This window comes from Malus sylvestris, chromosome 3 (genome assembly GCF_916048215.2).
Source record: "Malus sylvestris chromosome 3, drMalSylv7.2, whole genome shotgun sequence".
Lineage (NCBI taxonomy): Eukaryota > Viridiplantae > Streptophyta > Magnoliopsida > Rosales > Rosaceae > Malus > Malus sylvestris.
This window is the reverse complement of record NC_062262.1, coordinates 1,927,132-1,943,387: the sequence shown is the minus strand read 5'-3', so window position 1 is coordinate 1,943,387 and position 16,256 is coordinate 1,927,132. Positions and strand designations below refer to the sequence as shown.

At 37.6% G+C, this 16,256-nt stretch overlaps 2 protein-coding genes across 2 annotated transcripts; both read left to right on the top strand.

Annotated features, from left to right (window-relative positions):
* The first annotated feature begins 74 nt into the window (after nucleotides 1-74).
* Nucleotides 75-1,717, top strand: LOC126616251 (serine/threonine-protein kinase UCN-like). Its single transcript, XM_050284267.1, has one exon. It carries the CDS (start codon nucleotides 197-199, stop codon nucleotides 1,427-1,429), a length of 1,233 nt encoding a protein of 410 aa, XP_050140224.1. The 5' UTR covers nucleotides 75-196; the 3' UTR covers nucleotides 1,430-1,717.
* A 7,555-nt stretch (nucleotides 1,718-9,272) lies between these two features.
* On the top strand, nucleotides 9,273-14,612 carry LOC126616246 (uncharacterized). Its single transcript, XM_050284260.1, has 8 exons — nucleotides 9,273-9,416; nucleotides 9,904-10,915; nucleotides 11,169-11,358; nucleotides 11,780-11,883; nucleotides 11,982-12,084; nucleotides 12,181-12,488; nucleotides 12,888-13,193; nucleotides 13,768-14,612. Exons 2-8 carry the CDS (start codon nucleotides 9,992-9,994, stop codon nucleotides 14,176-14,178), a joined length of 2,346 nt encoding a protein of 781 aa, XP_050140217.1. The 5' UTR covers nucleotides 9,273-9,416; nucleotides 9,904-9,991; the 3' UTR covers nucleotides 14,179-14,612.
* The last annotated feature ends 1,644 nt before the right edge of the window (nucleotides 14,613-16,256 follow it).

The following is a 16,256-nucleotide window of genomic DNA, read 5'->3' as shown; positions in this document are numbered from 1 at the left end:
TCAACCAACAATCACTACCCAAAAATACGCGCATAAAAACGAAAGAAAAAATGGAAAAAGAAACCAAAACCAAAAGAAACGAAGCACGCATCATCTCCTTATATAAGCCAAAAACCAACGCTCTCAACCATCTCTCTCTCTTTCCTCTCTCTCTCTCTTTCTCTCTCTCTCTCTCTCTCTCGCTCTAGAACCAGCCATGGACGACTCGCCCTTACCTACAGAAACCTCGCCGGAGCTCGATCTCGAAAACCTCAGGGCCCTCAAAGTCTTAGGCAAGGGAGCAATGGGCACCGTTTTCTTAGTCCACGACCCGTCATCTGACCCCTCCGCCCGCCGCCCGTTCGCTCTCAAAGTCGTTGACAAGTACTCGCTCCGCTCCAAGCTTGACGCCGAGCGCCGCGCCCGTTGGGAAATACAGGTCCTGACCCGACTATCCGCCCCCATCCCGCACCCGTTTCTGCCCTCCATCATGGGGTCCTTCGAGTCCGACGAGTTCATGGGATGGGCCGTCCCTTACTGTTCCGGTGGCGACCTCAACGTCCTCCGGTACCGGCAAAACGACCGCGTTTTTTCCCCCGCCGTGATCCGATTTTACTTGGCGGAGATCGTTTGCGCGCTCGACCACCTCCACAGCATGGGAATCGCCTACCGAGATTTAAAGCCCGAAAATGTCCTCATCCAGCAATCCGGTCACGTGACACTCACAGACTTCGACCTCTCGATTAGCCTCAAGCACCGGACCGCCAAGCCCAGCGACTCCGTTCCGGAAAACGACGTCCCGGAGATTCGCCGCAAACACCGGCGGAACTTGACACGTTGGATCACGATTGTAAACGACAATCACAAGAACGGCGGCAGCGGGAAGGGGTTGAAGAAGGCCAAGTCGGCCCGAGTCAGCCCGATGAGTCGACGGAAGCTGAGTTTCTCGGACGGCGAACGCGCGAACTCGTTTGTCGGAACGGAAGAGTACGTATCCCCCGAGGTGGTGCGCGGGGAGGGCCACGAGTTCGCCGTTGACTGGTGGGCCCTCGGAATTCTAACTTACGAGGCGTTGTACGGTACGACGCCGTTCAAGGGGAAGAATCGGAAAGAGACATTTGGGAACGTCCTGACGAAGACGCCTGAGTTTATCGGGAAGCGGACGGCGCTAACGGACTTGATCGAGCGGCTGTTAAACAAGGACCCGATCAAGAGGCTAGGGTACCACCGGGGCGCGTGCGAGATCAAGGAGCACGAGTTCTTTCGCGGGGTCCGGTGGGAACTGCTGACGGAGGTTTCGCGGCCACCGTGCATTCCGTCGCGGGAGGATGGTGACGTAATGGATAAAGCAACGGCTGGCGGGGGAGTGAGCGTGAGGGAGTATTTTCAAAAGTTACGGTCTCCCCCCTCGGTGCCGCCATCGCCGGATTGTCAACTAACGGAGTTCTGACGCACTTGCGTGAGTTTGCATGTGTAAGAAATACGGTAACTAAAAAAAGTGTATCCTCTTTGTATAGTATAACGGTAGATGCCCGTAACTTTAAATAGCAATAGATTATAGTTAGCTATAGATTCCAATAAAAAAAAAGCAAGAGACTTGTACTATATACGAATTCAAAACGGTGTATAACCTTTTTTCCCGGGTAATTTGGTACTCGTTCCACGGCGGCGCGTGTTTGCCATGCTCTCAAATTTTTGTTGTTGCGGAAGCGGAATGAATAAAATCTCATTAATCGAACTCCCGGCTTCCAATTACTATGATGCACAAGTATAGAAATAGCTGAATTTTGACAACTTCAATATACTTGTTCAAACACTGTTGCATCGCATAATCCACCTTAATTCTAAAGCATTTTTTATTTAATTTAACGTCACAGTTGATTCAATTATTCACGCACGAAATTTTGTTTGAGTGCAAAGGAAGTGGTGAAAAGATGGTTAAAGTTAAAAAAGGTTGGTTTTGAAATTGGAAAGCCCTTTGTGCAAGGTTCGTTTAACTTGAGCTTTAACTTACTTTGATTCATTACCTTACAATGGAAAACTCGTCTTTCTTGAGTGAAAAGTTATTGGTAGGGTCAATAACTGTAATCGACATCATTTTACCTACCAAAAAGATAATTATAGTAACAACTAGTTTTGTTCCGTGAAGAGTGGTCTTATGGTAATTAACCCATGATCATCATAATTAGGAAACTATATATAGTTGGACAAGAAATTATGAATGGCTATTCCTTTTGCACGTGCTCAAGTTCATTGGCTTTGATTGCTTAAATTGATCGATTTTTTTTTAGAATGGTGCTATCTACACACTCATTTTACCTTTCACACACTCCTCTCAATTTCTATCGATCGAATGAAATGAAGAAGACTAATGAACAAAATTTAACAAGAGTCTACGAGTGATATAAAAAAGTGTGTGAATAATACTACCCTTTTTATATTGTTTTAGTTTACTAGTTTCTATAGTATGTAAATTGGGACTCAGCAGAATTAACTTTACTAGTTTATGATCTGTAAACTTGGACTAACCAAGTGATTAGTTATAGCAGTGTGCTCTCTCATTTGTACCTAAATTTGAATTTCGCTTCTTATAGTTAAATGAATTTATTGTGGGATATCACTTATATCATAAATAAAAAACCTTGTTTCTCATCTACAAGTAGATTCTATGAGTTTGATATTGAATTGTGACGTTTTACAGTGACATGTTATTGTAGTGGGCGTATTGACATGTCATAAATATCTTTATAATTTTTTTTTATTCATTTCTAATACTCTGGTTGAAATATCTCTAAGCCAAAAGATAAAAAAAAAGAGAGCGACTCTAGCCTAATAAGGCTGTTCGTTTTGCAAGGATGGAGAGGGAAATGTCTATCATATGCAGCCTTACTCTTGATTTGGAAAGAGACTGTTTTCACGAGCCGAGCATGTGACCTTTAGATCACAAAAGAGCAAGTTTTTTGTTGTGTCAAAGCTCTCAAATGGTTACTTGTATAAGGATTACAAATAAACGACTTACTTGTATACAGATTACAAATAAACTAGCAAAGAGGTTACTTGTATAAAGATGATCACTTTGGACACAAAAAAGGTGAGAGCTTATGTTATGATTTGGGGACAAAATGTTCTTAAATCACGCGGTTTATTAGTAAATTATGGTCTTAGTTCCAACTTTACGAAGCAATTCATACGACTTAATCCATGGCGCCCAATAGAAAGCTGTATTAGTAATGATTACAACTTTGTGAATAAAATTGCAATTTTTTGAACTTGAAAAGGAAATATTGGTAGGCCGAGAATTAGGGTTAAATTAACATAATATTCAGAGCCAGTGAGGCACCAGATGAATATCTAGCCAGCAAATCCATGTATGGACCGTTTGGTGGTGAAGGCTTAAAGGGTACATTTGAATATAAAAAAGACAACCTCAAGCTAACAAAAATTTCTGTTTTGTGAAGGCCATAGTAACGTTTATCGTACACATCATTACCTTTGTGCAAAAAAATTGTTTTCATGACTCTACCCATTGCATGTTCAATCATAAATGAACAATATTTCTGTTGTGACAAGACTTCTCAAAGGATAACATTGAATATCATTTAGATAATGTGGGAAAATATGAGAAACCCGAAGCACAGGATCGATTATTTTTTCGATAATTCAGGGACCACTCGTGTGCAATAAAACTAGCTGTGGGAACTGTTGCAACTCCAGCTTTTGCGAGCAAGTGGATGAAATAGTTAGCCTTTAAAAATGGCGCTCAGCAAACTTTCCGAGGAGAAGATAATGGCAGTGGTAATTGTCTTTAGAGGATTTTCCACTAACATATATAGTGGTGGTGGATGAGATAATATGCTTTGGAGTTTGTAACAGTGAATCTGTCAATGAGCTCTTTGCTAATGACAGTTTAAGGGGTAATTAGCCACAATAGATATGTTTTGACATGTGTTGAACTTTGGACCACACTTGTTAAGGATCGTTTTGATCAAATTTGCCTGTAAAAAGGCAAAAATGTCCTTCATGTGTACTAACATGCTACGGTTATCATATCGTTAGTAAAACCCTAGCTGTCTAGAACAAAACTTGAAGAAAAATTCTCTACCATCAGCCTCTTGCTTTGGATTTGGGGTTGGTTGCAATCTTTTTGAAAATCATTACGGGTCACTTCCGTTTCTCTTTCCGTTTACGTTGTTTGATGTAAAATTATCACCGTGAAATGCTGTAGTCACTATAATAATCATCGTTTTGGCCTACGCACACAGTAAACACAAGATTTGAATCCAGTTATCACCCTCGATGCAGAGTTGAATTTGGAAGCCATATAAACACCAACCATCATTTTATCTAATTACCATATATAACTCTTTGACCGATCTTCATTGTCTTCCTCTGTTCCTCATATTCAATTCCCTTGGCACTATATCCCTAAGCAAACTTGTAATGGTTGTTCTTGCATAAGTTGATCATGGAAATTTAATTACCAAATGAGAGAGGCGCGAATTATATACTGATAGCACTCACGAGCATGATATAATAGCAAATTTAATTGCATTATTTTAAGTGATTGATCAGGTCAGTACTCTAACCCACCAATAATCCCAAAATTGAAGGGAATATTAATTTATCACCTTAATGAGCTTAGGGCAAAACGGGAATTACAGAAATAATTAACATATCTAGGGCAAGTTTGCATAGGTGGCATAAAATCAATGGGTCTAACCTAATGACCAGGACTAATCTATGAAAAAAAGTGAGTCTTAATGAAACACTTTCGGTACTGTTCACTTTTAAAGTTAAGGACTTTTTTGCCTAAAAAATCACTCATGGTACTATTCACTGCACCTTTATTTTGTCATTTTGATCTAAAGTTTTTGAGGATTTTTCGTTAATTATCCTATGAAAAAATGGGAGAGGTTTTATATTCTCTTACAATACTGCTAATTTGCTAAACCAATCTTAACCAACTTTAACAAACGTATAATCAACCAATATTGAGCTGCCACGCGCTCGCTCAATCCTTCACACTATCGTTAAGTTTGAACTTTCTGAAGTATCTGAATTTTTATGAAATGTGAATAATTTTTTTTTACCCATGATTAAATGTATTCGAATTTACTTTAATCAAGGCCTTGTACTTGATGAGAGAGAGTGTATTATGTGTATTTTTTTTTCAGTTAAAAAGGTAAACAAAAGAATATAAAAGAGGGCTGTTCAAAAAAAAAAAAAAAAGAATATAAAAGAGGAAAAGAAGAATAATATATTTACATCAATCATTTGTGCATGAACAATGTTAGCGAGATCAAATTTTTAGACCAATTTGCAAATTATGTGATGTGCTATCAATAAGAAATAAGTATGTTAATTAACATTTAAGTAATAATCTAATCATCTCTCACCTAGGCTTTTAGGGTTTTCTCTACTAGCCACCTTTGGGCCTCTCATGTTTGAGCTTTTGTGGAGGATCTTTTTTCTTTATGGGTTGAAAGCCTTTATGTTATTTCATTTATGTACTATTTTGCAATTGTTGCAACGAATAACTATTACTCGTGCTTTGTTTGCATAAGTGACGTCTTCTTTATATACTTTAGTCTTTTTAGGACTACGTGCATACTTTGTAATATGTCCGTCAAAACTTTATTTTACTAATGTTTCTCTATCTTTGACCCCTAAAAAAAGATGGTCTCTCCTGGTCATTACCCTTGTAGGGCAGAATATAAGCACACATAAATTATAGAGATGTAGTAGGGTAGAGGAAGATCACATCAAGCAGAAAAATATCGAACTAGATTTCCTATGAATTATATATAAAAAACAAAGCCACAGTAGTAGAGCAATTACAAAAAATGGAAATCCATAACAAAGACGACAATAGAATCAAAATATATACAATGTCAGTACTTGTTTGACAGTATATATAGCATCTGGTGCTGAAACCAAACAAGCAATGCTGGAATCAGATGCCAATCAGCATGCAATCAACACGAACATATTATTCTATTTGTCAGTAAATTTAGTGCTCCTGTGACTTTGAGGCCCCAAACACTGAATGAGTACTGAAAACCAAGTGTAATCTTTGTCTTCTACCTCTAGGCTCTAGGGTTAATTGGTTCATATATATCTGCGTTTTTATTAGGAACTGTTCTTGCGCTAAAAAACAACCCACTTTTTCCGGCCATGCATGAATAGGACAAGAGTGAGGCTTTTATGTCTAACCCTAGCTACGCTAGCAGACAGTATCTATTTTCAGCTAAGAATAAAAAGAAAATGTACATGGTAAGCCTTTGGACAATGGATTTGCTCTTTACTTTCCTTCTTTTTTATTTTGTTTTTATTTTTTATCTTTACCATGGCTACAGGTATGGGAAACCTATCTCTGCATCATACCATGAGTTTTATTTTTGACGTTGAACATGGAATCTTTATATACTTGCACCATATTTTGTATGTTGTTTAAAGGGAAAAACTCATACTCAAGTTAAGGAAGCTTTATAGCTTTTAGACTATAGTCAAAGAAAAGCTTTTAGAATGTGACGATGATCACCAATAATTCCTATATATCTATATATATCTTTGTCCATCTCATCCAATAATGTGGTATATCTTATAGTACCACAATGCACCATGATGGTTTTGAGTGAGGAAAAAAAATTAGGTTTCCTTTCCGACAGTAGAACAACTATTAATTTTTTGTCGAGACATATAACAACCACATCCAATACAAGAAAGATATGTGGGCTCAACATTAGGGTTTTATTCTTGTGATACGCTGAATAAATAAGACGTAGTCTGCTCTAATAAGGTAACTGGACTTTTATGCCACTAAAGACATGGGCTATCCAGGTCACTCATAATAAGTCTTGCCATCAGGCCATACCTTGTCCAACAGTGGCAGGGTACCGACTCTTCGGAGTCTCCCCTTGGGTGTCGGTGCACTTGTGCTCTTGCCAACGTGGACCTTTAGGACTACTAGCTAGCAGGATTGCGCCTACATTATCAAAGACTACATAGTATGCTCTGCAGCCTCCCCTCTCCGCTGTCACTAGGGTTTCTTCCTTATAAAATAACCAAGTTAATAAGAGAAAACGATAATCGCCATTTATTACTTATAACTCTTGTTTCTCTCTACTACTTGTCTGACCTATGCATCAAAGGCCTTTTGGCAGACACCCTCCCCTTTGTTTAGTGTGTTCGTCTATTAGACTAATGATATTTGTTCTCTTATAGATGAACTTCCTCAAATCAACCGTGTACGAATTTAGGGTTATGAAAGGTCTTTCAATTAATAAGTAGTTTAATCAACTTTCAAAGCGTTTATTTATTAGGCTATCTTTTCAACTTAACAAAAGCAGACATGACCCACTTCTAAAAGCTTTTCTTTGACTAGTGTTTATCTTCTCCATAAATGTTTCAGCCATAAGAATTGCCAATATAGCCAAGGGGGACTCATAGAATAGAGTAGTTGAACGCATTCAATGACGTTACTATTTCATTTTAGTTATAACTCGCAAAATTATTAATATACCGTAGAAGTTGAATATTTTAATTATATCGTTTATTTTTATTATAACATGATATAATGCATCATATTGTGTTCCTAATACATAAAAAAAAGTTCTTTTTGTAGGCTTTTCATTCAAGAAGAGAAAAGTAAAAATATTCGTAGTAAATCACACTTTACATTCTTCACACTTAATTTACATTCGTCACACTTGCCAAGGAAGCTTTCTAATTAGCTTTAGTGTGAAATAGTTATGTGAAATCTTGGGTCTCCTTTATATAACTCGAAAGTAATTCCAATCAAGAGGGGAAGCAGAAACCAAAGTAACTTAGACTTCTTTAGCATATAAGTCCAAAGAAAAAAGAATATTGATTCGAGGAGGGATGTGCATGCAAGTGCAACCCAGCTCACAACTTGTTAGAATATTTCACAATGAAAAATGTTAAGAGACTCTTAAAAATGAGACTTTTTATTGACTTTTTGTCACCTTATAATTTTACACAATGTTTTCTAATATTAACACGGAAATTGACGTTAAACCGTCAGATGACAAAAAGTTCATAAAAAGTTCAGTTTTTTAAAGAGTCCCCTCAACATTTCTCTTTCACAATTTAATTACTTTCAAATGCATGTCAATCCAATTTATTCTCTAGGCCTAAAATAGTATCTAGCATAATATTGATATAAACAGCTGTTAGTCTACGTTTTAAGGTTGCAAGAATGTCTCTGAGATTTAGGAACTTGAAAGTAACTAGCACTTGCTAGTTTCTTGTAGGAAATATACAACTGTTTACGTAGGAATATTTTCGATATCAACATGGAGAAATTTTTCATTGTGATGGGGATACGAGTGGTACATCACGTGTTCTTATGTAAGCTGTGGGAAATTTTATTTTTTAAGTTATTAACTTTTTAACACATATATCCCACCCTATATATAGTGACACATGATATACCACCCGGTGTGTCAATACATTGAAATCTCTCTATCAATATAGGCATTAGGATAGGTAGTTTGTCTCGAAGAAAACCACATAGAACAAATCTCCCGCCGGGGGGGGGGGGGGGAGTGCCACACATGACACAAACTAACACATAAAAAACGCCGACGTTTTTTTATGTGCATTACACAACTCTACTTACTATCAGCACCATTCTTCTAGACCAAGATAAACAAGGTTAGAAACGAAAGATTAATTAAAATATAGTTACCTTTTCCCAACATTTCCAAGTAAGGAAAACATTACTTCATTCCCAAATTCTATGCATATATATATATGCATTAGATCTGGCAAACGGGTCTTGTTGTGTCATATCCGTTATCTTAATGAGTCGTGTATGTATAGACCTAACAAATGAGTTATATTCATGTCGTTTTCATATCATACTTGTTATCTTATCGAGTTCTTAACGTGTAAACCGATAACGACCATTCATTAACAGGTTCTTAACGGGTGACTCAATATCCAAATCTTTAACGGATTGACTAAAAAAAAAACGTTTTATTTACATGTTGAGCTAACGAGTCGTACAAGAAATTGACAGACCTGATAATATGCATAGGAAGTCCGTACCCAATGAAGTCATTCCTCAAACCAAAGTGGCCCTAAACTATCAACAAAAGAAATATATATTGGGCTTTCTCAAAAATAAGAAAACGAAAAACCAACCATTGGGCTTTCTACTTGTTTTTGGGCTTTTTTCTCCTCCCTTTCTGGTTTGGAGTCCATGTTGTTAATTAATTAACTATTTACCAGAAAAAAAAAGAAAAAAAAACTAAAACACACGTTCCGTCACGCTCTCTCAAGCGTTTGGTTGCCGAAGCAACTAAAAATAAAAAACCTACTCGCGGCTTCTTCCTCCCGATTTCGGAGCTTCTTTCTCTCTCTCTCTCTCTCTCTCTCTCTCTCCCCCCGCATTGAAGCACCTCCATACACAGGTATCGTTTCTCCCGTAATTATATATTTAATTATTTGAAAGTTAGTGCTTCCGTGCAAAATTCCTGAGCTTTTGATTACCTGCAATTTTCAATTTTCTACGATATAGGGTTTTTGGATAATTTCATGATTTAGCGATTTAGGGTTTCATTCTTCTGCAAAAGGCGTTTAATTTCTTTAGAGTTCTGGACTTTAATTTTCTAATTGTTCTCAAAAACAAGTATTTCAATTTGCACCTTAGATCCTTTAACCCTGTGTACTGTTTTCTGGCTTTCGTAACTGCAAAAATTCAGATTTTTCTTAGTGAAATTAAAACACCCGAAAATGTGAAATTGTGAAGATGTGATTACGGCACATCGAAATTAAGTAAATCAAGCATACAGCGTATGTTAACGTTGCACATTGTGAATTATACGCATTATACTTGTGTTGGATCTTTCGGCACTACTGTATGCACGAACACTAACTGTGTGGTGTCATTTATGGCAGGGATTTGGGTCTGGAGTGACGGGTGTTGGAAATTGTTGTGGGCAGTTGGTTTTTGAGTTCCTAGTGAAGTTTTTTTCCGAGTAAGATAATGGCTAGAAGGTATGGTAGTGAGTCAAGCGATAATGATATCAGAGGTGAATATCGTCGTCATAGTAGTAGAACTAAGCGTCATGATGAGCGTTGTAGAGATGTGGACAGGGAAAAGTCCACTGAAAGGGATCCCAGAGGCAGAGAAAGTTCTGATGAAGAAGGGGAGTTGATAGAGAGAGACAGGGGCAGCCAAAGGAATGAAAGAAAGTCTGAGAAAGGGCGTAGAGAAAGGGAAAAAGGTAGTTACCAGGATGAAAGGGAGAAATTACATAGGCGTGAGAGTGAACGTAGAGGGGTAGATACTGATGGTGGTCATAGAAGTAGGGGCCGAGATTCGCATCACTATTCAGAGCGTAAGGATGAAAGGGATGAGCATAGAACATTAGAACGGAAAAAGGATAAAAGAGATGATGATCAGAGAAGGTTTCATAAAAACGAGGAAGATGAAAGACGAGAAGGAGAAGATAGAGGTTTGAGGGAAAATAATGGAAATTCAATACCTCAAGGACGGTTGCCAGAAGGAAAAATGAACGCTGATGTGGCAAATACAGGAAAGAGTGGTGGGGTTTACATTCCCCCATTTAAGTTGGCCCGTATGATGAAAGAGGTTGAAGATAAAAGCAGTGTTCAGTATCAGCGACTGACATGGGATGCCCTTCGAAAGAGCATTAATGGTCTTGTGAACAAGGTCAATGCTGCAAACATAAAAAATATAATTCCTGAAATTTTTGCTGAGAATCTGATTCGTGGAAGGGGCCTCTTTTGCCGTTCGTGTATGAAATCACAGATGGCATCTCCAGGTTTCACTGATGTGTTTGCAGCCTTGGTTGCTGTTGTCAACACGAAGTTTCCTGAGGTTGGCGAACTTTTGTTGAGAAGAATTGTCTTACAGCTTAAGAGAGCATTTAAGCGGAATGACAAGGTGCGTTTTTTCTCCCATGCTTTGTTATTTTACTTCCACTCTTTTGTGTTTATTCTCATAAATTTCATGTCCACACATGCTGAGTACTGAGCCCTCGACTCAGCCTCCACTTTCATTTTTGAAAGGATGAGTTCACACAGCACCATTGCCCAAGGGCCGTTGGCTTGTTTAATAAAGTTTTGGAAGACATAAAATATCTTTTACGTATATTGATTCTAATCCTCTTCTTTAATTGGCTCGACTCTGTGCTCAGCCGCAACTACTAGCTGCTGTTAAATTTATAGCTCATCTGGTCAACCAGCAAGTGGCTCATGAGATTATTGCCTTAGAATTGCTCACGGTTCTGTTGGAGAACCCTACGGATGACAGTGTTGAAGTTGCTGTTGGCTTTGTCACTGAGTGTGGATCATTACTGCAGGACCTTTCGCCTAAAGGGTTGCACGGTGGGTTTGCTGTTTGATTTGGTAGCATTTATGTGCTTTTTGGGTTTTATTCATTAATATGATATACGGGTTTATGATCAATATGTTTCTGTATGCTTATTATGCATTGCATCGTACTAATATTTGGAAGTTTTACCTAGCTAGATTATACAAATTGTTTTTCAGTTGTTTGTTTCCGCATGCTTATTATGTATTGCATCTTACTAATAATTTTGATGATATGTAAGACAGATTGCACCCATGTAAAATTGACTGAATTGGATTTTATTTTAAGTGCATTTTCGATCTGGTGACCTGGGTTCTGCTCTTGGTTACTCCACTGTCCCAATTATCTTGAACTTTATATTGCACAGGGTCCATAGTTCCTTTTCTTTTTCAGGGTGTTGTTTGACATTGCTCTTATCATCTGTAACTTTTGCAGGCATCTTTGAGCGTTTTCGTGGAATTCTTCATGAGGGAGAAATAGACAAGAGAGTTCAATATCTGATTGAAAACTTATTTGCAATACGGAAAGCGAAGTTTCAGGTTTCGTGGCTTGAGTCTATTTGTCTCTGTGATGGTAAACTATATAGCAAGAAAGAACTCCGAGAGCTTACAATTTATTGTTTCATATCCATTTGCAGGGGCACCCAGCTGTTCGTCCAGAACTGGACCTTGTAGAGCAGGAAGACCAGTTGACACATGAAATTTCTCTTGAAGAGAAAATAGATTCAGAAGTTACCCTTGGTATGTCTTATGATGTTAATTTATTCATAGATTTTCTACTTTCCTACGGTTATATTTGTTAGAGATGTTAACGTTTTGATTTGTCTTCATTTTTAGATCTTTTCAAGGCCGATCCTGATTTCCTTGAGAACGAAAACCGCTATGAAGAACTGAAGAAAACCATACTTGGTGAGGATTCTGAAGATGAAGAAGGTTCTGATGTAGCGTCAGATGGTGACGACAACGACGACGATGATGATGAAGAATCTGAGGAAGAGGATGAGGAGCAGATGCAGATAAGAGACGAGACAGAGACAAATCTTGTGAATCTTAGAAGAACTATCTATCTTACAATCATGTCCAGTGTAGATTTTGAGGAGGCGGGTCATAAGCTCCTGAAGATTAAACTTGAGCCTGGTCAAGAGGTGAGTGATACAAGTCATGCATGATGTAGTTATCTTATTCCACATGATAACTAGGAAACTGGATGTGTCTTTGTGCCATGCTAGAATGAACTAAAATATTAGTATCAATGTCAAAACTGCTTGTGCTCGGCTAATCTGTTAACCACAATCTTATAATGTGAATTTTAATTATCCTAATATGAAGATTAATAGAAACTGAATACATTTGCAAATATATGAATCATGTTTAGACTCAAGAATGCAGCAATTTAACAACAAAGCTTTTGAAACTCCATGACCATATAGTATTTTTCTTGATTGACTTTCAATTTTGTTGAAGAATGATAATCTTTATTATTTGACCTTGATTTCTCATATAAAAAAACAAAAAAACAATCGTCTTGATTTGACCTTTTACAGATGGAACTATGTGTCATGCTTTTGGAATGTTGCAGTCAAGAAAGAACCTACCTCCGGTATTATGGTCTCTTGGGGCAAAGATTCTGCATGATCAACAAAGTCCACCAGGAAAATTTTGAGAAATGCTTTGTGCAACAGTATTCCATGATCCACCGGCTTGAGACAAATAAGTTACGGAATGTTGCAAAGTTTTTCGCCCATTTACTCGGCACAGATGCCCTTCCTTGGCATGTGTTGGCCTATATACGATTGACTGAAGAGGACACTACTTCATCTTCTCGTATTTTTATCAAGATCCTTTTCCAGGTAACAAAAGAGAAATTTGATATTTCGACATTTCTGTTTCGTCTTCTGAAGCCTACAATTGCTTGTTAGAATGTTGACAATTATTAGTTTACTTCTACCTCTGAAATAATTATTTTATTTCCAAATCTTTTTAACTCATTGACAATGATAAGTCTGATTGAGAAAAAGAAGACGAAAAGATCAGCAGATATAAATGTGTAATGTGGGTTGGTCTTGGTCAAGAATAGGTTCGAATCACAAATATATCTGATAGGTTGAGGGCTTGCTAACAATCATTAGTGACCTCTGCCTCTAATAAATCCTTGTCCATGTAAAATTTGTTTTGAATAACATGATGCAGGACTTAAGTTCATGTTTGTGTTTATTTTCTGAATCTTAGTGGTTTGAAATATCATTAGCTACCAAATTGACACCTGTTTCTGTGGCTAATTTCTTGAGTTATGATTTACTTCATTTGTCTGACGATTGTTTCTTAGAGAATGTTGACTTACAGATCCTGGCATCCGTTTGCTAGAGATTGTTTCTTAGAGAATATTGTACGCAGTTGTGATTTTCCATTGTTTCTGGTGTGTAGGAATTGTCAGAGCATCTTGGCATCCGTTTGCTAAATGAGCGGCTCACAGATCCAGCAATGCAGGAATCTTATGATTCTATTTTCCCAAAGGATAATCCCAAGAACACCCGCTTTGCCATTAATTTTTTCACATCCATTGGGCTTGGTGGCATCACCGAGAACCTGCGCGAGTACTTGAAGCATATGCCACGACTCATTATGCAACAACAAAAACCAGTGTCTGACTCAGAATCAGATGAAGAATCTGGGAGCTCTAGTTCATCAGATTCGGGAACTAGTTCCGAGTCTGAATCAGAATCAGATTCATCAAGCTCTTCTGAAAGTGAGAGTGATAGGGACAAAAGACAGAAGAAGCGTAGGAGTGAAAGCAAGAGGGATGAAAGACACGAGAAGCGCAGGAGGAGAGATTAAAGTTTGTTTACTGCCTTGGAATTACGTATCACGTTTTTAGGCTATGATCTTAAGAAAATGAATATTTTTGCTTCCGCTTCTAGTTGCAAGGGTATATTGTTTTCGACTGATTCTGGTCTGATACCAGCCCCCTTCAAAACTTTGCTCGCCAAGCTCTATCTCCGGGATATTCGGTTTCTTCCTCCCTCTGCTCCTCGAGTGCTGGATGTACTCCTACCAAGGAAGAGGTTCTCCCTGAGTTGAAAATTTCGTCGTACCGGTTGGTGGAATATTATTACAGATGGTTGTAGGAATGCTGTGTAGATCATATAACTAGGTCTTGCTCTTTGCCAGTTCTAATTTCTGCAGCCTTTTAGTTATTGTACCAGTTTCCAGTTTTGACATTGTATGAGCAATATTCTATGAAAATTTTGAGCTTTTTTTTGGACAGAAAATTTGGAGCTCTCTCTCATGAGCCCTGTGAAAATCTGGGTGACTTGAAAGTGAATGAGAACGCGATAATCACTGTGTGCAGCTCCATTACCTTTCAAGCTACTCTTTTGTTTCAGCTTTGGTTAAAAGTTGACTGAACTCTGCAGTTTCTGCATTGCTATATATTTTGTGGTGCAAGCTGTCTTACAACATGCTTAACGTGATCCAACACATCAAACGGTATCAAATGATGGTGGACAGACTAGGACACTTTACAACGAGGCTCAACCAATCACTTCAATGCTATGCTTAGTAGTTTATTTTAATTTTCCGTTTTTGTTGCAGTTGAAACTTTACTTTTATCTAATAGTCACTTGATTTTGATGGAATTACAATGTACTCGGTATACATGACATATTCTACAACACTATAACCCTTGCACTCTTCTCAGAAAGTAACCTCTAAGCATCAATGCTTCAATGTATCATTATGGAAAAAACTGCCGTTTGACCTCTAGAAATATTTTTTTGATAAATTAACTCGTGAATTATTTGAAATTAGTCAATTAACCCCTCACTGTCAAAGTCGATAAAATCTCATCTACTTTGCGGTCAAATATTGACTTGACTTTATCTTAAAAGTGAATCATGTGCTGGTCAACAAAGGGAATGAAAGGATGAAACCCTTCAAATATAACGGTGAGAGATTAATTAACTAATTTCAAATACTGTAGAGAATTAATTTACCAAAAGAATAGTTCAGGTGACTAATTTCAAGGGTCAAATGGTAGCTTACTCATCATTATACATTAGTTAGCTAATCAGATTGTGCTGCAACTCCATTGATATAAATCGACAAAACAAACATAACTTAGTTTTATGAAGTTACCCTCCTTCAATTCAAGCCCATAATACGTGGTTTCAATTAAAACGGTGAGAAAAACAAACCACACTATTTGTTAATGATCTAACTAAGAGTTTTTCTATTTTAGAATTTTAACAAAACATTCCCGGTATTGTTCACTTTTAACGAAAAACCACATTTTTACCTTTAACTGTCACTATTCACTATACCTTTAAAAATGACTTTTCACTAAAAGGAAAGCTTTTATGGACTTTTCGTTAGTTTTTTTTTTTTTTGGGAAGGGGGGGGGGGGTGTTTGGCATTTTAATGTTGTTTAGCATGTCACATATGCATGGTAATTTTCAAGTATTTTGTAACCTTTTGTTTTTATTTATTTTTGGAGGTAGAGTTATTTAAGGTATTATTTGTAGGGTTACCGATACCGATGGTCCTGTTATCTTGTAGCTTTCACTGCGTTATGGTCTCTTTCATGTCGATGTACACGTCTTACCTACATGACGAGCATAATTTTAAGCCTCAGATCATTTTCCAATAATTCCTCCTATGTTGTCATTGTTGTTATTCCCAAGCCAAGTACACAATGGACGAGTTTTGGAGGTCTTACCATCAATTATAAAACTTAAGAGAGCTCTAAGAGCTACAAGTCTTTTACGGGAAGAGATCTCTCCGGATCTCTTCTACCAAATCCCACCAATCAATTGATCCGGACCTTTGAAATTTGATCAAACAGCTAAAATTATTATAACTTTTTAAGGAGCCTCCTGTTTGTAGCCGTTGGATTAAATTTCAAGGATCTGGATTAA